Here is a 24,871-nt window from a genome sequence, read left to right as displayed (position 1 = left end):
GTCTTTTTTCTTGATCCTGCTGTTTAACTTCAGGAAACATATCAGTAAATTCTGGTTGGTTGATCTTTTTCACCTTTCCTACTAAAACCAAGATAATTGAAAGTGTCTGCTTTTATTCCACTATGTAATAAAGGTAATTGGAAATATTCTTTAACTTGCTGAAAGCTGGGGGTTTTTTAAAGGATAAAGCATTTACCACAAGAACTGTTATACTTCTGCTTTTGAGGCTGTATGAGAAGAAAAAAGCATTAAGATTGCATTTTCAAATAGCAAAAGGAGTCTGTGTGGTTTGGTTTTAGCTTTAAATATATTTTATTTAATTATATCGGTTTGTTATTAATTCTACCTGCCTGGATTGTGAGTCTGCTTGAAGAACTTGGGCTTTCTTTCAAATTTCTATTTTCTTAGTCAAGAAATGCCTTCTCATCTTTTAAAAAAATGATGCTGAAAGTGAGGAAATACTAAAGCTGGGTTGTAGCCAGCTGACATTTAACTTTTATTATGCCTGATATTACCTTTGGCACTTCTGATTGATTTAATGTCAAACTCATACTAGAGTGAATTTTATGCATCTTTGCATTGATAATGCTGCTCTTTCGAATATTACAGGCATGGTCTTCTCGTAAGTAAAGACTGGCAACTCTGAATTCTGCTCATTTATTTACATCTTCATATCCCATTGCCACCTTCAAAAGCATAAAGGGCCCTTGGCATTGAAAGCATTCCATTTTACTAATGAAAAGGATTAATGGAATCTGGAAACACACTGATTTTGGATATTCAGCTCCCAGATAGGATCATTATAGATGGGGATGAGCTTTATTTTGAGTGACAAAAGGCCCATATACAGATATACTATTCTGTTCTTTTCAAGGAAAGAGAATCTGAAGTCATTGCCAGATTTAAAAAACACACACAGCACATTTAGGAATAATACAAGGAAAAAAGAGATGCTGGGTTTTTTCCTCCTGTGGTTTTCCACAGCACTCAGCAAACCTTGGTTATAGAAAGCGGGTTTTTATGAGGTTATTTTGTGTGTTCTTCTAACCAGTAGTTGTAAGAAAGTTGTTTTCAGTATTCTTTGCCAGAATATTTGTAAAGGTTATAGATTTCTAGAGATAAAAAAAACTTGGATTTTAATTCATTACTATTCCTGTCTTCAATACTCCATGCTAGTAGGCTACTCTACAATGAAGGTTTTGGTGGTAGGGTTGGTTTGGTTTATTTTGGTTGGTTGTTTGTTCTGGGTTTTGTTTTCTTTTAATGAAGGTGGAGTTTAGAAAATTATTACCAGATTGAAGTTTGCTTAGCTTGGTATTTTTTTGCCTCTTGTTCAGGCTATTTTCCCTTGAATACTAAAAAATAATGTTACTAATTTGACATTTATAACCTCATTCTTCTCTCAAATCCTAGTAAAGGTTTGAAACAAAATATAATTGCTTAACTGTAAAAGTATCTAATAGCTATCTTCTTTGACATCAAGAGTTTCTGGAAAAGTTTGAAAAATATTTAAATATTTTTAAAAATTAAAATATGTTATTGTATTTAAAATTTTGTAGCAATTAGACTGATGTCTATGTTCTGTTGAGCACTTCTTGCAGACCTACTATGAAATATTGTAGGTATATTTTTAGGTCTACTCAGAATTCAAGTCTCAGAACAAAAGAAACCTTCTGCTGTTGAAATATAGCAATTAATTCAAGAATATTTAGTAATAAGTTATAGTTATCCCAGACAGTTTCCTTGATCTTATTTTGATAGAAGATAAATGCTTTGCCTGTTTTACAAATTTTATTGAGTTCTTTTACCTTCTCTGGAGATTCTCTGTTGGAAAGGTACACTCCCCAGTTCTAGGCTATTTGCCTTATACAACACACAGTAAACCGTCCTCAGAGAAAGAAAGTAAAATTTATGTAAGTGGATGACAAAAACAATGGCATTGGGTAAATCAGTAAACAAGGATAGGCATGATGATTGTTCTGCAAATGAAAAAGAGGAGGCAAACTTCAAATGCCTAAAAATATATGGAGGCTATTTCTATCCATTAAATGTAAAGTGAGTGGTATAAATAACTTTTATGTGTTCAGTCCTTAGAGGGAAGAGGTAAGAGAAATGCTGATTTTATAGTGTTGTTTCCTGCATATAAATTTCTTGAGTTTTCTATTAATTTAACAAAGAACAAAGATCTTTATTTTTTGTCTTTTTTCCCCCCCATCATTTTCTTTCAAGGAATGCGTTTAAAATTTATAAAAGAATTGTCTTTTTTCAAATAACTTCAGTGAGTGTTTACTAGAGTTCTATTTTTTTTAATTGAAGAGGACTTTCTCAGAGAAAAATCTTGGTTATCTAATGAAAACTGTGGAATTACTATATTCAACTTGGACCTAGTAATATAAATCAAAATTCAGTAGAGAAGAAATTCAGAGTTGGAAAATTGTTACCCATTTTCTTTGCCTGGATTTTAAATGTCCAGTAGGAGATACCTTAGTGTTCAGTTCTAACACAACCCAAAGCACATTCCATGAGAATAAAATTTTTCAATGAGAAAGGTCTGATGAAAATAAACTCTGAAACTGTCAGATATCTAGATTGAGCCAGCAACTTCAGGCAAGAGACAGTTATCTCAAAACGTCTAAAAGCTGGCATCTCAGTTTAAGAGATAATAAACAGAATGTAAAATGCAGCAGATATTTCTCTACTGTGTTTTTGCCACAAAAATTTATGATATTATTTCCATTCTCTGTAAAATAGCTGTTCTCCAAAATATGGAGACAAGCACTCAGGCAAACCATTTCTGAAAATTTGGGTCTGTAAGTGTTTCAGATTTGTACACGAAAAAGCAGGATGTTGGTCCAGATTTTGATATAGAAATGGAGATGTAAATATGAAGAAACATTTATAATTATTGATAAAGGATTTGATCAGGCATTTTTTCCTAATACTGTCAATTTGTGGTCATATATTTCAATATATTTCATGTGTTTTTATTTTCCAAAGTAATTGTACTGTATTTTATTTATGTATTTTAGGCACGGAAGGGGCAGTGTTTGGGCACTCTGTGGAGACACCCCATATCAGAGCAGAACCTTCCCAAGACCTCAAGTAGGTGTTGTTCAAAAAGTTGTTTTAAAATCAAGTGTTCTCCAAAAAAAAATTAAGTCTGGATTAAAATAACAGTATCCGTATATATGCTGCCAATTTAATGACTCAGATACAAAAACACTGATAGACTCCAGTTTGTTCTAACTGGTCAAAAAACTCCCACAAACTCCTATCACGTGAAATGTAAAATATAGTGCTTTTTTATACATGACCTGCCTCCCATTGTAGAATTCTTGAGAAATATATTTTCCCTAGAGACTGGAATATTCAGTGTTTTGAAGGTCCAATGTCTGTAGTATTGTTCAACAGCATCAGACCAGCTGTTTGATTTTTTTTATGAGCTGTTACAGAATATATAGGTCAAGTTAAAGTAAACAGTCCCTGATTTTTCGATTTAGTGATGTTTCTGGGTTGTTCGGTTTTTTGTACTAACTCACACACTTTTCAAAAATTAATTACCAAGTGAGGCTACATTTCTAAATGTAAATTTTTTCTGTACTTAGTCAAAGAAGTGGAGAAATCAGTAGATAGTAAAAGATTAGGTTTAGAATTTACTAAGGAATCTGTTGAAAAGAAAACTTAGGTTTAAAGTGAAAGCTTTTTTTTGAAGTGCATGTATGTGCACTGCTAAGTAATTATCTGTGATTCATATGGATGTGATTTATTATGAGAATCACAGAAAATCAAAAGTCCTTCCTTGTATTACTCCCAGTAGAACTGATGAGAAACAATATAGACTTTGAGTCAATTCTACTATGGTTTTTGAACATTATATGACTATCTCATTACCTGCTCAGAAGTGTTTCTGATTAATTGCTACAGAAAAGCATGGTTAAGTGCTCAGCCTTACATTTGCAAAGTCATTTAGGAACATGGAAGAATAACAGTGTTGCAGAATCATTTACAGGAAACAGTCCATGTGGACAAGTTTGACCATTGTACGTGGAGTGTGTGAAGTAAATTATTGTGTTTGATTATTTACACTAAACATTTTAAAGTAATGTATAGCTTAGGTTCTTCCAGAGGATCCTGTTGGCTGGATTTATATCTTAAAAATCTCTGTCCCCTTCCATGACTCCTCTCAGTCCTTTGTGGAAAATAATTCTAAAGGCATTTATTAGTGACAATCACCAAGGTGATATGATCTCTAATCAGTGGAAGTTCAGCAGAAATCAAAGAAGAAACATAACATGCTTTTCTTTTTTCAGGGGACCAATAATTTGGGTAAGAGGCTGGAACTTGTTCCACTCAAAAGAATGTGGAAACACTGCTTTCTCTACTTCTTTCTAATTATTAAATAATATCAACAGAGGGAAAATGTATGGTAAAACAGATAATCCTGTGTCTTCAGGATTAATTTAAGTAAGGTTAAAATCACCTCACTTCTGAAATTCACACATTGGACATTCACCTCTCTAGTTTTTTGTCTTTATTCATTGTCGTGATTCCTATTGTTGCTTAATGTTTTCAACTTCACTGTTACTTCAGTCCATTTTTCCAAGATGGACTTAGTTTAGCATTCAACTTTCTTCCCTCTCATTAATAATGATTTTAATCCATACGTTTATTTAAAAAATTGAAGAAACCAACAGCCTTGGAGTTGGGTCAAGTAAACTTAGCTTACTTTTAAGTGGTTTCTTCTTAATATATTCAGTCCATATTAAGGTCTGCAAGTTTTCCTACACATGTGCTCCCCTAAAGTAGTTGGATTTCATCATATTATTTTTTAAAACTCTCAAGTCAATTTAGTAATTTTAAAATGATGACAATTACTATTAGGACATTTCAGTGGGCTGGTCTGGGTTCTATTACTTTTTAATATTTTAGAATAAACCTACCTAAAGTGTCCAATAATGGCAGTCCTAAAATCACCTAGACTATTTTTCCAAATGCTGCATCCTTGTGTGCTTGGATGGTTAAACTTAATGGTAAGTAATGGGAGAGTAGAAAATTTGCTGAATTAACATTATTAATTTTTTTCAGTGGATACACTTGGGTGCAATTTGAGAGTAAATTGCAGTGCATAAATGCAAATATATTAGGCTATGAGAATTATTGTATAAAGGGCTGAAAGATAATAGAATATACATTAGATCATTAATTCAAGCATAAATATCCCCATAGTTTTCTTGTTGGAAGATGTATTTGTGGTCAATTAATAAACCTCAGGACATTTTTTTTCCTTTTTCTCCGAAATAAAATATGCTGGAAACCCCTATTCATAGCCTTGTATATGTAAAATGATTGACTACTGAATATTTTAGAAACGGAGTAATGACCACCTTGATTTCTCTGAATGAAACATAACTAGAAAATTTGGTCTAAGAATTTCATGCCCACAGGGATCATAGTACTTCCTGGGATTTTAGTTTAACTTATCATGGACAGAAAGACAAAAAGATAAAAGTCAGATTCACATGAGCTCCACATATCTAAACCTTGCCTCAGACACTTAGTTCTATAGCCAGATTTTGAGGTCTTCATAGAGAGAAGCTCCTCTAATATTTACTATTAAAAATGTGTTGTGTAAAAATAAACCTTAATTGAATACTTATATAATTAATTCCAAAATGTCCAACCATTTTGGCCACATCTTTCTCCTTTCTTGCATTTTCAAATAATACTGGAAAGGTTTTGCTTTCAGACAGTGCTGTTATACAATCCTTTGTGAAAACTTTTGTGTCAAATCCCAAAAACTAATTAAAGATGACTTTCATTAGTTGGGATTGGTAGCATAAAAGAATCATGCATTAGAATCAGAAAAATGAATTATATCTTAATAATTTAATCTTACTGTTTCTCTCACTACTGTTTCTCACCAGAACACAGCAAGGGAAACTAAACTGCCAATATATTCCCCAAATACTGGTTTTAGGCCAATAGTGCATCAAAATATGGTGCACTAATAGGCAATATCCATGCACAAAATAGACAGACAGTAGTTAAATGCAGATTGCTTTGACCTCAATAACATCTTTAATAAGGGGATGAATTAATTTGTTGTTGTCCTCTGGAGATAACTGTGAGATCAAATGTGAAAGTTTTTTTTCTCTTCAATGTCATGCTTTGCACACCACTATCAGTTAATCCTGCAAGCTAATGCTGGGAATAATGAGATGAAAATTGATCAAGTGACAAGGAACCATGCAAGATAGTTGGATTCTACTTTACCTCTAATAAGAGTTAAAAATACTCCTTTCTTGCACAGGAAGTCTGGTTCACTCAGAGTTGTCTGATGGTTTGTAAGAGACACCTTTTGTGAAATTTAAGGGGTGGTTTACTGATAGGTCAAAATATATATTTTGTAAAAGCCTGGAGGCAGAGATCACATCAGAAATTTTGACCTTGTTAGTCATCTGAGCAGGTTGAGAGTGACAAAATCACCATGACTATTCATCTATTTTTATCCATAAATCAAATAATAAACAAAACCTCATCAAAAGATGGAAGATGCAGAAGAGTAAAAAAACCTGTCTCCCTTCCTAGGCTGTTTTAATAATGTCAGATTTTAGTTACTTTCAGTACCCTTTTCTAATAAAATAGAAATAATTACTATTTTTGTTTTCATAATTTATGTTAGCTATTTCATTTCTAGGCATGTATATTGACAAAAACTTGTTTGCTTAGTCTTATCACTAGCTGTTGAAAATATTTTTTCAACATACATGTTCATACAAAAATAAGTATGGGTATAGTAAAATTTGAAAAATTTCCAGAAGTTAAGCTTCTCTTTTTAACTATAAATGTATTCTTCTCTTTTAAAATATACATTATATATATATATATATATATATATATATATATATAATTTTAAAAGTACTGAAGTAACAGAGAAAAAAGCCATTAATGAATGGTCATAATTGCTATGCAGACAGGACGGAGTAGAAACAAAAGGTAGCTCGGTATGGCACTTAAACTGAAAGAATAATTTGCTTTACTGTTCAGTGATGATGATTATATTTGACATTGGAAAGGGAAAAGACTCTAGTAGAAACCAAGATATGAAGGATAGAAATATTACTATGGCAAGAGAGAGAAAAATCCATTGAGTTTCATGTGGTAAATTTAGGATACTGGAGCCTCCTTTTCTCCAGGCTGAGCTACCCCAGCTACCTCAGTCACTCCTATGTCTTACACTGTAGATCCTCCCCCAGCTCCATTGCCTTTCTCTGGACTCACTCCAGGACGTCAATGTCCTTTTTACAGTGAGGGGCTTGAACTGGATACAGGACTCAAACTGCAGCCTCACCAGTGCTGAGTGCAGGGGAACAATCACTGCCCTGGTCCTGCTGGCCACACAATTGCTGATACAGGCCAGGATGCCTTTGGTCTTCTTGGCCACCTGGGCACAGCTGGCTCATGTTCAGCTGCTGTCAACCAGCACCTTCAGGTCCTTTTCTGTTGGGTTTATGATTATGTTTGCTTTATGATTATGCCATGTCACGCCTTCAGGAACCCACAGATGGGCTCCAAGCACAGCTGTCCCAGCCTACACAGGGTTGTGAGGGTAAATATATCACCCTATTTTTACATGAAACTCGGTCTTGTCTAAGAATAAGCAAGACCAGTGAGTGCTCAGAGTGCCAGAGGGAGATGTTCAAGGTTTCAGTTGGTGCCCTCCTGTGTGCCCTTGGCTCCTGCAAGGCTTGTTTCTATTGTGGTTGCTTTCACAATGCTTCCAGATCCAAGCTTCTGCTTAATTAATTGTAATTTCACGTAGGTCCAGCCTAGGACTAGGCACAATAGCCCACAATTTCTTCAAGCTTTTCATTTTCACAGATACTGCAGGTAGAAGTGTTTGTTTCACTGTCTGTTTAAATAGAAGTTGAGCAACAGTCCTCCACACCCAGGAGATATTAGAGATACTAAAACTAATTTCTGACATGCTTTGGGCTCTAAATACAGTCTTTTATCATCATACCACTGTACTTGCATTTTGCTCTAGTTTTTCTGATTAAACATAATTTGATATACTACTTATATTCCATAAAAATTGTACTATATGTCATTATGCTGCTGTAAGATACATAATATTTTCATTTAATGTCTTTCTTTTGATTCTAAGTGAACAGGCTTACTAATGCATTACTAAAAAGGGCTACTAATATATTTTGTTTTCCATTTGAGCAATCTTTAGTTTGTTAGTCTTTCCTTATACAAAATTTCTCCACAGATATTTTTTCCTCACTCCAGCTGTTCCTTTTCCCTTTCTGGGAGTATCTCTATTTTCAGTGACGCTGTTTAACCACTTTCACAAGAAAACAAGGCTTCTTAAATTTGCTGTGTGTCTGTTCTCTCCTCTCATGTCCCTGATAGTTTGTGAGGGAACTGGAGCTCATACAGACTGGATATAACAACAAGGAGGCTCAGAAGTTACAGGGAGTACATGAGTTTCTGAAACTATTAGTTCTGCAGTCCACCAAACAGCTCCTGTTGTTTATATCAATTTTACAGAGAACTCGAAAGATAGCTTTTAGCCAGAGAGAAGAATTAATGATTTTACATGTCTTATCCTGCAATTCACATTTTATCATTTGTTGTATCTCAAGATGGAATTCACTGCCAAAAGAATTAAAAAAGCTATTTGACTTCTTCACAATCTACCATTCAATTTTGTATTGCAGAAAGTGAAAACATCTCTCTAGTTTGTTTGGACATGGCAGTTGTCCTAAAAAAGTGGCTGAAAGTAAACTCATCAAACCTTTTCTGATTTTTTTTTAATGATTGACTGATTTTTTTAATTTTTATTTTCTTCTTGGAATGTTCCAAATATGAGCCATTGGAAAGTATACTCAAAGGTCTCTGCTATGCTTAATCTTCAGAGTTTGAAGTCGAACCTGTCAAAGGATTTTCAGCAGAATAATTTTCTATGAGATGCAGTTTTCTAAAAATGTGGATCAAGCCATGTCACAGTTTGCCTCAGCTAAAATATATCTGTTTATATTAGCTTAAGACTCCTTAAAGAAATTATATAGAGAATATTATTATAATTACAGGTGGTCTGGAATGTTACTTCTTAATCACAGGAAGCTAATGGTTTTCCGAACTGAGACTCTTCAGACTCCCCTAGGCACTTTATCTTCAGATCTAACTCTTGACAAGCACTTGAGCATTTTCTGTGGGCATGTTGCTTCAATCTCTTTCTGACAAGAGAGATTTCCATTTTAAGAAAAGATAGTCTGAAAGACAACTCAGGTAATGGAGCTATTTCTGTAAAGAAGATAAACTTCATGTAAGAATGTTTAGCAGAAAGGCTGGGCATGTGTAGAAAGGGATTCAAGCCAGAATAAAAATAAGGAAGATAATGCAAAGGGAGACATTTAGGGTAAAATGGGGTAGCTCTAAGTTGTCAGGAGTGTTTGATTGTCTCATACCCAGAACTTTTTCTCAAAGACTGGAACTTTCAAGCAGGTATTTCTCTAAGAAATAAAAGCTCATGTTCTAAACCTTACATTTCTACTAATTTTCTTGATTTTCAAAGGTTTTCGTTTTAGTTGACTTATGCCTGCATGATTTTTTACTACCTGAGACGTTACTTGTGTTTTTGAATTGTTTTCTTCTTAATATTACTTCTGCTTTTGATAGCTTCCTTGTCTTCAGCTATTCTGGCTATGCCTTCACCCATGCTGAGAAACAATCATGAGTTAAGTTCTCTTTAACCTTCCTCATATCACCTGCTTATTTAGTCAAGCTTTTGCATTAAATATTTGCTTTTTTCAGCCTTTCTCATTTTTCCTTGATGCTTCTTTACTCTTTCTATTCCTTTAACAACACTTCTGAAAACCTCCTCAATGACCTTTTGTTCCTTTTTATTTCTCTTCAGTAATATTTTTTTTATATTCTCAGAAGAGACCCTTTATTTCCCTGTCTGGTAAATTGTTTTTCTGATTTATCACCTATTCCAAATAACATTAAAACATTCAGTTCTTTCAAGTGTTGCTATGAAAATGCAGACCTATTGGATTTAAATCTGTGGCATGTACAGGGCAATCAGAACTCATCTTAGAGCCCAGTGAATTTCTAGGTTAGTGAGAATTTTAGAAGTTATAATAAGGGCATGCTGACACATGCCAAAGTCAGTGACATGCAGAGCAAGGACATAACATGAAATGCTGTACTGAATACCATTCTATTTTTTTATTTAAGTCATGAAAGTGTCCTCTTTGTTTAATTTTATCATCTATGAGTTGCACAGTTGAAAATTGAGAGGAAAAAAGGTTAATATTTATTGGTTCAGGCCAATACTATTTTCAAAAAACACTTCATCTAACTCTCCGTTACTTAAGAGTTTTGTGTTTTGTCAAAAAACTAGAGACAAATCATACCCAAGATTAGGTTTTCACGTAAATAAAAGTAAGTTTCCCATGAACATATGAGAATTTTGTTTCTTAATAAAGAAAAGCTGATGATCAGTAAACAACATTAAGAATGTTGAGGCCTCCAAATTTACCACTGCTTTTCAATAATAATAATAATAATAATAATAATAATAATAATAATAATAATAATAATAATAATAATAATAATAATAATAATATCATCCAGAAAATATTAGCAATTTGTTAAAAGCATGCACATGTAAATGATACATGTATCATTTAAAAAGCATACATGTACATACATGATACATGTAAATGTATCAAAATATTTTAGTGACTTTTATATATATATATATATGGTAAAATGTGTATGTATAACCTTGTAAATAGTATAAGTAATAAGGTTGGAATGATTGAATAATAATTTTATTTTCATATCATTCCCACAGTGATGTCAAATGTAGCTATTCACTGTTTGAGTAGTTGCAATATCTTAATATAAAGCTTTAAGATTTTTTTGTTACCATGATCATAAAAGTTGCTGGCTATTCTTTATGTTGCAACCTGACTTCCAAGAAATGGACCATCAGTGTTCATTTGACTCCTTTAATGGCTCTTGGTCTCACTGGAGGACTCTTGAAAAAATTTTCTTTTAGCATCAGGGCAGCCAACTCTTCTTTTCATAATAATAGAAATTGAAAGCATGTATATTTTATATTGTTGGAGGTTTCTGGAAAACAACATTTTCAAAATTACTTTGAAAAATGTCTTAATTCTAATTTGGAACAAAATTCTTTCACTCATGGGACAGGAAGATCTTGCATTCTCAGAGAATTTGGCGTTGAGGGTACTTGTTTACAATGAAGCAGTAGGAAGAGAAATAGAGGGAGATTTGTCACATCTATTTGCCTTGCTTCTGCCCTTTGTGTCTTACTCACCCACAGTCACAGTCTGCCAAAACTCTTGACCTACAGGTAGCGAGATCAACGGCACAGTTATTTTAATCTATGAAAATCTACAAAAGGCTTACCAAGTAAATGTGTAGACTTTCCATTGGTTTTATATTTGCAAAATTTTTTTTTTTCCCCCGAGCAGAGTTCCTATGCTCACTGAAAAAAAAAGCACAATATGTGTTGGCAAGACTATAATGTATAAAATTTAAACACTAGGAAGTGTTGATTTGTTGACCCCCAGATATAAAGATGTCAATAAAAGGGAAATGAGTACCTGTTTTACCTGTGAGATCTCTAGCTGAAATATTTTTAATTCACTGTTTTGAATAGCAATTCCAAATTGGTAGACGTTTATATCAGTTGTTTATATCAGTTGTTGTTAAATATATACAAAGCAAATAAATTGTTCGCTTCTGCGCAGGAGAATCTTCTATTTCCTTCTATTTTAAGAAATATTTTCCACTAGCCAACTGAAAAAAATTAACATAGATAAATTACATCCCATGTGAGTATGAGGGATATGCAGGAGGTAAGCCTAAAATATTGCTTAAATCCCAAAAGGAAACCTTTTCTTTTGGTTCATATCTTAAATTATTTTTCTCGAATACAATCTAGGTCAGCTTGTAAACAGAAAATACAAAATGAATAAAAAATATCTCTGAATTTCTGATGAGAAATATTTTAATACCTTCAAAGGAACATATTCAAGATATTTTAAAAGTTTCCCTTTTCTAGCAGTCATTCTTTCATTATTTCAGCTCAAATTCATATGGCTTTGATCTTATGAAATTTATCTTTTTTCACAAATTAACCACTGATAATTAAAAAAAAAAAAAGCCCTTCTCTGCCTTGGATAGATCATCTTGCTTCATCACATTTTGCAAATTGACCAATTATATTATTTAAGAACTCTTTTTAAAAGCCGTTTTGTCTTTCCTACAGTTTTGTAGTTTCTGTCTAATTATAGCAGTAGTAATCTTCTCCATCAGAGCAGTTTGTTGTTTGGGACAGAGAAATTAATTCTATGAATAGGATTCACTCATGAAAATGCCACTGTGACAGGCCATCAGTAAATCTGAAAGGAAAGCAAATTCTCCGTATGCTATTATAATAATACACTTCTCCTTGGAGGGATGAGCATTAAAATGTGGAGTGTTGCAATGAGTTTATTGTAGAGATTAACGGTATCAGAAATATGGCAAAGAATACTATAAAGAAGCTGCATATCAAACCTCATTTATCTCAAAACATTGAGCAAATAATCTATGTGTATAGACTTTGCATTTGCAGTAGCATGCTGCAGTCTCTTTGCAGAGCAGATCAGCCAAAGAATAACAATAAGAAAAGCAAATTAGAACTGCAAAACAGATTTAGGCATTCAGTTTTACTAAGATTGGTGGTGTTTTAAAATCTACCTTGATAATCATCAGTCATTCCTTGACATTTCTACCAATTATTTGATTTCCAAAAACTACTGAGAATCATTATTATCTAAAAAAAAAATAAATTCTTCCCCATGGTGTGGAGAAGGATGATATTATGAACTTTTCAAGTTGAGAAATTAATTTCCCAAATATCTTATTTTTAGACAAAAATAAAGTTATTTGTGCTAATGTACTTCATGAAAAACTCTGATGAAAGTAGTCTAAACAACTCTAAGCTATGCACTGTCAAAAATTTATTCATCAAAGAAAACCATAGTTTCCTGATAGATGTACATTCCTAAACAGATTTTAATTGTCCAGCTGCTGAAAAGTTTTAGTTAGGTCTGAGGGATTTGAATGTTATGAAACCAGAAATATTTGTGACTTGGCTAAGACATATGAACTCAATGCAATAAATGTAGCTAAGAACACTTTGGCTTTATGATTATGAAATGGCATCTCAAACCATGTAGAAATGTTACTATTCCTGTAAAGTAGGTTATAAATCACAGTGATTAGCTTCTAAAAAATATGGAATGGAAGAATAAAATCATTTAACATTTATACCATTCAGTTTCATTTTAAGTTCAAGGTAAAACCTCATTAAGGCAATGGAGTACTCTCAGAAACCTAATTTCTAAATTGTATCCTTTACATAATTTATAAAATATTTTAGAAGTCCTTTTTCTGCTGTCCTGTAGCCATCACAAGTTCACAAACTGCCACCTAAAAAGCGCTTGTGTATGTCATTAAATAATTCATGCTATTTAGATTCTTCCACAGTACAAAGAAGTGCAGAACCTTTTATCAACGTCTCCCTACAAAGCGTCAAAAAAAGAAAGAAGGGCCTAGGAGTATCAGAGATAGATATTTTTCTATTGCTGTCATACATGCATCTCATGTAATTTTTTTATTTTTTATACATCAGTACCTACAAATTACATTTTTCTCTATGTGGACACTTGCGTTTACTACCTTCATTTTATTTGCTTTTGTTTTTCTTTTTTTCATTTCTTTTCTTCCTTTCCCTATTGAGTGTAGTGACATGCAACAAACAAAAATGTTTCACAGACACCATCTCAGTGACTTTCTTTGCATGCAAATGTGGCACTTTGGTTTTAAAATGGAAATCCAGTACTGTTCTCTGTACTAAAAAAATGCAATAGTTGAAATATTTTGAAATTCTCTTGTTCCATTTCTTGACAGATTTCATCTGGCTTTTCTGCACCAAATTCTCTGTCAAACTACTCTCCATTATACATCTAGTACGTCATTATATTTTTGGATAGCTATAACACTGACACTTTGCTGAAGCAGGAAATACAGTGTTTTCTTCAAGCTGCTCAGTCTAGACATTTTTATCATTAACATATTTCATCTTACAAAAAGGCTTTGTTCAGGTAAAGTGGAACTGTGTCCTGCCATTATATTACTAAGTTATAGATAGATTTAATCTATAAATAGATTTTAAAAATTGTCTTCCTCCCTTATAGTGCTATGGAATAAGTCTGCAACTGAACACAATCAGAATCTGAATTATTGTTTCCTAGATCAATAGTTTTCATGCTGTCATTTTCCCTATTCAGCATGTGAGCATGTTTTCTACAAAATCTTTGCATTAGTACTTCCCTTTTAAGAGAAATCTCTACAATACTCTGAGAAAGGACAGCTAAGAAAGTATCATAGTTCTGCATCAAAGATGATGGAGGATCTTGAGCACAGGGAAGTGAGAAGCAGAAAGACTGACAGTAGAACAATAATTGCTTTGAGTAAAGATACCAAGAAGCAGTGATGTGGTTCTTAACCCTGCTATAACAGGGTTATATGAGCATAATGAGTATTTTGGAGAACACAAAAACCATACAATGCCCTCCCAGTTATTGCAATATAAGAGATTTCTTTTCCTCTCTTCACACATGAAGCTTCTAAACATACTCAAAACATGAATGAGTCTGTCAAAGCAAAGTAATTTTAACCAGTTTCACGTCATCGAAAACATTTAAAGGTTTTGTTTTCTCTTTATGTCGTTAAACATTTGTCTTCAGTCACTAAGAAGATTTTAGTATTAAATTGTCATTATAGAAGCATTAAGAGAGATGTGGAGTTTCTTAAGTACCTATATTTCAGTATTAGTACAGTTGGATGCATTAAGTGCTAGTGCCAGAAAGCATCACAAAGCAGATAGGTTTAGATCAGTATATTCTTAAATGTCTCATTTTTTTCTATCTCTGTGTCATAAAAGGCAGTTATAGAATCACACATATAATCTGGTTTTCCTTTGTTACCTTTCAAAATATGTTTTGGTAGTTCAATTCAGTGCATTTTTTTCTCAGTGATTGTTTTTGTCTTTCAGACTTGAATCTCCTACTAGATCTTTGGTGATGGAAGCACCCAGGGGAGTGCAAGTCAATGCAGCTGCAGGAGACTTAAAGGCTACCTGTAGGAAAGAACTGCACTTACAGTCAACAGAAGGGGAGGTAAGTTCAGCAGAGAAAAGTTCTACAGCTCTGTCTAGCATAACACACACAATGTGAGGAGTGTTTATTCAGCAGCAAGGTAAACAACACAAAAAGTGCTCTGCATTTACCTTTATTTAAGTAAGTTTGGTTTAGCTTGTTCAACTATTAATACTTATTTCATTTTTTAAAAATATTTGAATCCTTAAGTTTCATTCACACTGAAAACAAACTTGGTTAAATTAATACAGATCAGATTTACTTGTAAATTAAGATTCAAAGAAAAAACCATGCATGGAACAGAGTCGGTTAAGTGATTTTGGAAAAAACTTAATTTGGATTAATCTGTCAAAATAAGAGAAGTTTGGATTAATTTGAATTAATGTATCATTAAGCCATGATTAAGTGGTTTAACAAATTTGCTCTGCCTGTGGTTTAACTCCTTAATCTTTTACTATCTCTGTAAGAGAGACAGAGTACTTCCATCATATTTTCTCTCCTGTTCCATTAGCGTCTTGTTTCAGAGATCAGTGATTAGTGATTGACATAAAAAGACTTTGGTAAAGATTCTTCACATATAAACCTGTGTGAACTCATGAAAATGATTCAAAATTGGGTCACTTATTGGGATGGCAATGTATGTATTGCAGAAATGCATGAAGAATTTCTGGTGTGGGAGTCCTTTCATCTTCAGACCATAAATGATACAACATTAAAAAAAAACAAAAGCAAAAAACTTGTTGAAGGCTAACAAGAGATCTCAGATTTCTATTAGGCACTTTGGAGAAATTGATAGATTTTCAAATTTTCTCAGAGGGGCTTGCTACATTACAGCATTTTTGGAAATCCATAATGTAAATATCTCATTGCGAATGGAGCTCTTTAGAAATTATTTTACTTTTTGTGTTTGTATTTTGTATTCTCTAACAAATGTTTCCAGATATTTTACACAGTATTCGACATAAGCAAATCCAAACAAAACCAACATTCATATCTGTGACAGATAGTCCCCTGGAATGCATACTCTTCATTACAATACAGACAGGAACATTTTGGCCAATATACTGCATCACAAACCTATTTTGATAACAATTTTTAATGATGCAAGTATCTGCCCAGCTTAATTAAAGCTCTGTTTTCCTAACTTGGAGTCTCAAGTATTCATATACCACGTGCCCCACCTTATTTTTGAGTTTCTCCAAAAGTCAACTCTTCTTCCAGTCTCTCATCTTTACTTACCACCTCTCTTACTGTTTCCTAGCATTGCTGAGATAGAAATAAAAAATCTAATCCTCTTTTAATAGCAAATATTGTCCTGCCTCACCATTGTCTTTTCTGAGGGTATTTTTGAGTCTAGAGCTTCCTGTAACCTGTCTTGTTTCCTCTTTATAAATCCCTACCTGGCCGAATCTACTTGGTTCCTAAATTTATTAATATAACTTTTACAAATAGAATGTATTCCTTTGTTCTTTCCCTTCATGATATTGCCAGAGGGGAAAAGTAAAATTTATATTAAAATTAAAGTTAAAAAAATAAGCCAACAGAAAGACTGTTACCTTTCCTTAGTCTTCCATTATTGTTTCTATATTCTCTGTTTTGTATCATACACCTCTTCATACAAATATTTTATCTGTGGATCCATCAGGTTTTTTTCTCCATATCAACATTGTAATTTAATTGCATGACTTCTCATTTTTCTTAAGTATATACTATGCCTTGTTGGAAAGGTATTTCTGGACATAATGTCCTATGACCTCAGTTGGACTTTTACAATGGGAATCCAAGAAAAGATATCATGCCTATATTATGTATTATTCAGAACTATAATTCAATTTGGTATTAAATGTTTTGTAGTAAAAATATGCCAGTGAAAAGCTGACTTTTCTGAACTTCTCATTAAAAATCAGTATTTTCTCTGTGATAAGACTTTGCACATCTGTAATTTACCACATAGAAGTTAGATTGAAAATTATAAGAAAACAAATTACCAACCTTTCTCCACTCTTTCCCAATGAACTGTTCAAGACATATACATTTGACAAAGTCCAAAGTCTTGGATGCAATTTCAGTAAGATCTGAAATGAACTGTAGCTGAAATCCACAGAGAAATTCTATCCTGAGATCTGGCCAATGCCTTTATAGTCCACTGTTTAATCTCTTCCAGTGGAGGGGGTTAGAGGAAAATGCAGAAACACTTTAGAAGGCATATGACAGGCACCACAGCATTAGTTGTTGTGCAAAGTTACTATAGTCATGTTAAGGATTGCTGGACTAATTACAGCCTGGTGTGAGGCACCAAGGTAAACATCCAATGGATTAAATATCTATACAACAAAATATTGATTGCTTTTCCTGCTTACAGCCCAACAGATAAACCACAGATTAGCAGACAGTAAAAAAAATGTTTAAAGCTTTTATCATTATTAATTTTTAAAAAAGCACATTCTAAAATGACAAAGTATTTGTATTAAAAATAATCTTCATTTTAGCCTAAGAATTGAATGCCTTATCAGTCAGGTTTCCTCCACAAATCGATTAGTGTTGTCTTTGTGAATTGATCTGTGAACCATTTTTATGATCAGACAATTTGTACTAGAAAGACATGCAAGGGGTTTTAAAATTATTTTTATTCTAGTTAACTACATTTAATTTTTTTTCTGTTTGAAAGTTTTTTCAAAAATTCATCAAAGATATGTGAATTAGTGTTTTCTTTCTATAGCAAAGTTATTGTCCTATTATGAGAGAAAATGGCTACGTGGCACCTGGAATCAAATAGTTGTAGCCATGTTGCAGAGCATTATGCATTTACTGACTATGAAACATAGATTTTCCTTTGATTTAAGAGTAATGTCAGAATATTTTTCAGAACAACTTCAGTATATTTTTCGGAACATAAATATGTTTATGAAATACTTTTCCTCTAGCTTTATTTCTATGCAGTATAATCTTTAGCCTCCCACTTCACAAACTGAATGTCTCTGCAAGCATCCTGAATTCTGCTGTTTCATACATTTTCTTTTTATTTACTGCAGTATTATAATAATCTTTTTAGTCCTATTATGCATTATAATGTGTGATCCCAGACTGAATACTGGGGGCTGTAATTTAGATTCAGATTCTGCTGCTCTTTCTAAAGCTCTTGAGCTGCACCGTTGTGGGTCAAGGCATCAGCAGAATCCTTTGATTCAATTATAACTTGGCATTTAATTGTGAACTATGTTTTATTCTATAAATAAACCATAGCCAATGGTTTAAAGCAGCAATCATTTACAAGGAACATGAAATGTGAAGCTCCAGGCTACAGCTGAATCCACTGGTTCACATAAGAAGAAAAAGATAATTTCTTGTCTGGAAACTCAGCTCAACGACTGCTAGTTCACTACTGCTTTTTCACACAAAAATGTAATGCAAAAGTAAAAATCAATTTTGACTTCTGTAGATACTTGACTTTTCTAGACATAAAAAATGTTCAGTTGAACCTGAAACACATAATTGTATAAAGATAGCAAGCTGAAAGGTGTATTTGATGGTGTCTGCTCCTTGGCCTAACAACTAAGGGTAATAGTTTTGACCATCCAGAATCACAGAATGGGTCAGGTTGGAAGAGGACCACAGTGGCTCATCTAGCCCCATTTTCCTGCTCAAGCAGGGTCATTCTAAAGCATACGGCACAGGATCGTGTCCAGATTGTTTCTGTCTCCAGTGAGGGAGAATCCACAATTTTCTGGGCAATCTGTGCTGGTGTTCCGTCACCAACACAGTAAAGTTCCTCATCATATTTAGCTGGAACTTTCTGTGAAAGAGTTTCTGCCCTTTGCCACCTGTTGTTTGTCACCACAAAGAAGAGCCTGGATCCATTCTCTGAGATCCTCTGTGCAGATACTTACAGACATTGATGAAGTCTCCTCTCAGACATCTCTTCTCCAGGCTGAACAGGCCCAGCTCCCTCAGACTCTCCTCGTAGCAGAGCTGCTCCAATCCCTTACTCATCTTTGTTGTCCCCCACTGGACCTGCTCCAGGAGCTCCATGTCCCTTGTCCTGAGGAGCCCAGAACTGGACACAGCACTCCTGAGCAGAGATCACCTCCCTCAGCCTGCTGGCAATGCCCTTCCCAACGCAGCCCAGGACACCTCCGGCCTTCTCATCCACACGGGCACATGGCTGGCTCATGGACAGCTTGTTTCCACCAGAACCCCGAGGTCCTTCCCTGCACAGCTGCTTTCCAGCACCTCAATCCCCAGCCCGTGCTGGTGCATGGGGTTACTCCTGCCCAGGTGCAGGACCCTGTAGTTGCGTTTGTTGAATTTCAGAATGTTTCTCTCTGCTGTCTCCAGCCTGCTGAGGCCCCTCTGAAGGGCTGCACAGCCCCTGGGGCACTGGCTGCTTCCTCCTCTGGAGCAGAAGGCGGCTATGGAGGCTCGGCTCTTGGGAAGCCTGAGCAGCTGCTATGCATCTTTGCAAGGAGCTTCTGTGTAAGTTAGGCTCTGCACTTTCATTGCATCCTGTTGACTGTCAAAGATGAAGTCAATAAAAGGAGAAGGATGTACAGAGGCTTCTCATTTTTACAAATGTATTCATATTAATCACCTCGTCTATGACCTTTTTCCTATTTACTTCTTTATGCCCTTGTATTTCCCGGTCAAATTACACTCTGTCACAGCATCATTTGTAGAGTATATTTTGCTGTTTCTGGCATAATGAGGCTGATCCCTCATTATGGTAAGGCTTATAGCTGTCACATTAAAAATGAGCAATACTCTTTAACAGACAAAGTTTACTCAAAATCAGTATGGCAGACAAGAGGCCAAATTTTTATTTACGATTTTAGCAGAGTACATTTAATGAAACACACAGACAATATTATTTTTTAGAGTCTAACAAATGCATATAGTAGTAACATTTGATCTATAATCCTATCCAGCTCTAAATCCAGGAGATGCATTTAACATAGATTAATAATTAAGATTTATTAATATTTAATAAAACTGCAGTAATCTTCACTTATAAGCTCAAATAACAGTACCACTTTAAAGCACTTGATGGCATTTTTGAGGATGGTTTTTATATTCTGAAACAGGAAACAAAAAAGAAGAAGACTTTTTAAATTAAATTGAAATTACTTTGTTGTACACACTGCTTTCCATAACTATGGAGGAATGGCTGATCAAAGTCAAAAACATGTCATAGATTAGTTCAATTCAACCAAGTTATGTTTGTTTTAGATTAAATGTATGCAAAAAAATTAAATGTTTGTATGCATGAATTGAATTCAATTGACAATAAGCAATGGCAGGCTCTAGAGCTCAAAGATCCATTATTTATTCACTAAAAATTATCCAATACATTTGTTGCGTTTTGTTTTCAAAGCCTTTTTCATGGTATTAAGCAGTTGACTTCGTACTGTTGTCTGTGAAGAAAGAGATTAGTGAAAATGAAGGGATTTTTTTCAGTATTTTTTTAATTATAGGTTTAAAAATTCTATGAGGATGTTTTGACAGATACGTAAAATTAACTATATATTATAAAAAAGAAAACACACTCATTTTCAAACCAGTTATTCACGTGTAATTTAATTTATAGAAAAAAAAACAGTGTTCTGTACCAGTTTACAATCAAAAATACAAAACTACAAAAGTAAAGTAATTTAACTGACAACACTCATATTTAAAATGTTTATTCCTGTCCAATTTCAAGATCCACACCATAAGGAATTTTATTAGAAAGGTAAAAGTGACAATGAATAATTTGTTATAGAATTATTTTTTAAAAAATTAGTATCAGCTTTTAATCTAATGATTATTTGAATTATAATAAAGGTTTTGTACTCTGTAAATTAAGCACAACTATTCCAAGTATATTTTCTTTTTGCTCAATTGTGTACATAAACCACAAAGAAGTCACATCTGTCCAAGACTGAATGAATTTGCAAAGAATGAAAATTATTTCCATAACAGCAAGAATAAATACACCAGAAAGTGTTTTTCTTCAGTAGGCACACATATATTGTATTTGGCTTATAACTCAAAAGTACCAATATATAGTTTTGTGTATTAAATTTACAAAAATTTGTATTTAAAATGAAACTTTATCCTCACCTCTTTGGTACTGATGAGTCAAAACACAAATTCTTTCATTCGAGAATGAACTGTACACTTCACTAATGTGCAGTGCTATTTTTAACATATAGATATGTTATTTTTCAATTTCCATTCCGTTGCCAGTAGTTGCTGTCATAACATGGAGATGGGAATGGGAGCAATGCTGCCAGGGTGGCTCTGCTCAGGTGTACCAGGTAAAATCTTTAGAAAGAGAACATTCATCACACCAGGCCACCCTCAGGCCTGGTCTCATTTGTCTTGTGGTCAGCTGATCCTAGTACTATAGAGAACATATTTTCAATACACAGCTTGTACTAGATATTTTGGTCTTCTCTGAATATTTAGTATATTGTTTCATCTCAGTCCTTACATTAATTTCACTCTTTAACTGTTCCTCAAAACTATTAATGATTATGATCAATATGGTTCCAGGTATTGTGCTGCCATATGCTTAAATTTTCCAGTATATAGGCTATCAATGAATATTTTAATTTTTCATTATGACTTTTTGTTCCTTTTCTCAGAACTATCATTTAGATTTAATGAAAGCCACATATAAGTGTTAGAATAAATGGTCCATGTGAAATTTAAGTACTTTAATTTATCCTATAGTTCATCTTAACCTTGAATATCGAAACACATCAACATATGAAAATTATATAGTTTAATATAGTGACCTTATCTGTATAATCCTCTTTGTAGGGTACTTCTGATAGCCTATGCAGAATAGAAAAAGACTAAGAAAAAACTTACATTCCTATAATTCATAATAATTGAATATTTAAGGGAATCCAGAAAGGTTATTTATTGAGACATCACTACAGCATCTTCTCATACTGTTTGATTAAAACACACCTATCAGATTTCCTTCTTCTCTTTTACATTTCCTCCAGTTTCCTGCCATTTCCTATCTACATTAAACCTGAAATATGCCTTTGCACCCCTATAGAATTGCTTTTTTAATCAAAGAGTACATGGATACACAAAATTCTTCATTGTCTATAAATCCTAAGTTTTCTATTTGGCTGTATTAATTTAAACTGTCATTTGCTGTCTTGACTAAGATCCATTGGAGAATTTTATACAGGACAGGTTCAAGTCTCTGTCTTAAAGGGCTTGTCCGAGTATTTGATTTTTTTACCTCATGCCTACATACTTCCCGCTGAAAGTTTGCTCCTTCAATTTAGTTCTTTGTTTTGTAGATAATCTATATCTTCTGGCTTGCCTTTCTCTCCCTTTCCCTCTCAATGTTCAGGTTAACAACACAGTCTGATGAGCAGGTGAATGACAGATCTTCATTAGGAAAAATTGTGTATAAAAAGAGAACCATTTTTCCATTCCTATCACATGCACTACAGGCTGATTCAGTTTGATACTTTAATTAGTCAGAAACCAGATCTACTTGTAAACATTGTAGATCTAATGTATTTTTTCTCTGTACTAATATGCACACAACAAAGCAATGATCTGGGATTTCTAAACCTTAAGTATTTAGAGAGAATGATGCCACTCAGCATTCTGTTCTCCATGAAATAAATTTCTTTGAGTAGTTGCTGCTTTTTCCATCTTCAATCTGTCAGTCAGTCAGTCTCCTACAATGTTTCAAGAATGGATGAAGGCTCTGGTTTTATTTCTGCCAGTTTATCTGCTGAGGAGTGAGACTCTCAGAAAGAGTATGACTGGCCTACATTGCCTTGATGCATGTGAGGTGTTAAATGGCTTGTCTCATACCTCTCACAGAAAAACAGATTAGAGAAAGACCGTGTACTTCCATTAACTACTGTCATCTAGCAAGTGTTCCCTAGAAACATCACAGAATACTGTTTAACTTCTCGTCTTGCCACTTCTTCCCTTCTCTTTAGATACTTGATAACATCAGGCATAAAACAGTAAATAGCTTATGTTTTGCTAGTGTTGGAGGACTTTTCAGCTATGAATTTCAGTTTTTAGCAAAGCAGAGGACAGGAAGGGTAAATACTCAAATATGTACTATGTTCTCTGAAATTCCTAATGAATTGGGCTATTCTGGTGGTATATTTGTATTCCTGCTTAACTAATAGATAGCAATTATTGTTGCATCTCTAAATTTCATCTCTCATTTATAACCTTGACAGCATATGTACGGGGTAGATTTTAATACTGCCTTTAAATCATCTTTATTAATCCTCTTCATCTCACGCTTCACCAGGGTGTAGCTGTAGGGCAGTGATTGAATTGGACTCACTGCAGCAGATATCACCCTCTCAAGAAGCCAGTCCAATTTTTCTCAGACACCACACCCTAGTATCCACACTGCTGACCAGATGTTCTGGGATGCATGTGGGACTGGACTCAATAGCTACCATGCAGGATTGTGGTACTAGATAAAAGTGGATTGTAGTACATCACAGTGTGAAGTTTGTAAGTAGCGGGGGAAAAGCCTGCACAGCTATGCTTATAAAGGTCATTTCATTTAATGAGCAAAATCACTGAGCTACATTGTATTGTAATGCACAACAGAGTAAGGTGGTCTAGATTAAAGTCTTGGAGCAGTACACTACAGAACACCTGCAATGATAGATTGTAGAAGTGTAGCTGTCTTGATATAAACAAACAGAAAAATTACCTCAACTGACCAAAGGGACATTCCATGCTCTATGACATCGGGCACACTATAAAGCTCCTGGGGGAAGAGGGAATAAGGGGGAGGGCATTGGGAGTGCTGCTGTTTGTCTTCCTAAGTCACCATTACATGGGATGGAGCCCTGCTCTCCTGGAGATGGCTGAGCACCTGCCTGCCATGGGAAACAATGAATTTATTCCTTAGTTTGCTTTGCTTGTGTGCATAACTTTCACTATTTAACTGCCTTTATCTCAACTCATGAGCTTCCCAGCTTCTACCCTTCCAATCCTCTTCCTGATCTTTCTGGTGGGGGAGTGAGTGAGTGGCTGCTGGCTAGGGTTAAACCATGACACAAGGCTTACTGAAAGTCAGTATTAAAAGTCCAAAAGGCCACTCAGATCTTTCTTTTTATCTCTATTTGTTAAAAGTTATCAAGAACTGCTGATTAAAAGTATATGACATTACTGGCCCCGGTTTAATATCCTGTTGAGTTACTGTTGAAATTGAAAGTATTTTATCACAGTCATGTTCTGACGTCAATTTTTGATCTTTCTCCAGGTACAGAACTAAGCTGAGCATTATTTAGTACAAAAGATACATTTATACTTACACAGACCTTGCATTGTTAAATGTTACACAATTTTTGCACAATACTATTGGCAATTCTAGTGTTACTACTTTAATAATGGACCTGTAGCCATCTGTTTTTTCTTGATATGAGAAATAAAATAATATTTTTTAATTACTTGTCACTCCATTCATTACTGTGTCCTTTGTTTCCTTCCCACATTTTACCAGTTCCTATTTTCTAGTTTGTTATTAAACTCTTTTTCTCCCATCTGTTATTTTGTTTTCTCATTATGTTTGCCGCAGTTACTTTCACATTTACTCCTAGCTGAGTTGAATGTTTTAAGAT

At 34.0% G+C, this 24,871-nt stretch overlaps 1 protein-coding gene across 17 annotated transcripts in view; it reads left to right on the top strand.

The window, feature by feature from the left end:
* SGCZ (sarcoglycan zeta) overlaps positions 1-24,871 on the top strand; it is a 412,929-nt gene that overhangs the window by 374,460 nt on the left and 13,598 nt on the right. For all 17 annotated transcript variants that reach the window (XM_088163416.1, XM_088163414.1, XM_088163420.1 and 14 more), the window contains 2 exons: positions 3,030-3,102; positions 15,152-15,275. In XM_088163416.1, coding sequence (XP_088019542.1) covers positions 3,030-3,102; positions 15,152-15,275 — 197 coding nt within the window. The remainder of the gene's footprint in view (positions 1-3,029; positions 3,103-15,151; positions 15,276-24,871) is intronic.

Source organism: Sturnus vulgaris, chromosome 4, assembly GCF_052056855.1.
Source record: "Sturnus vulgaris isolate bStuVul1 chromosome 4, bStuVul1.hap1, whole genome shotgun sequence".
In the NCBI taxonomy this organism is placed as follows: domain Eukaryota; kingdom Metazoa; phylum Chordata; class Aves; order Passeriformes; family Sturnidae; genus Sturnus; species Sturnus vulgaris.
This window is presented reverse-complemented; position numbering and strand designations above follow the sequence as displayed.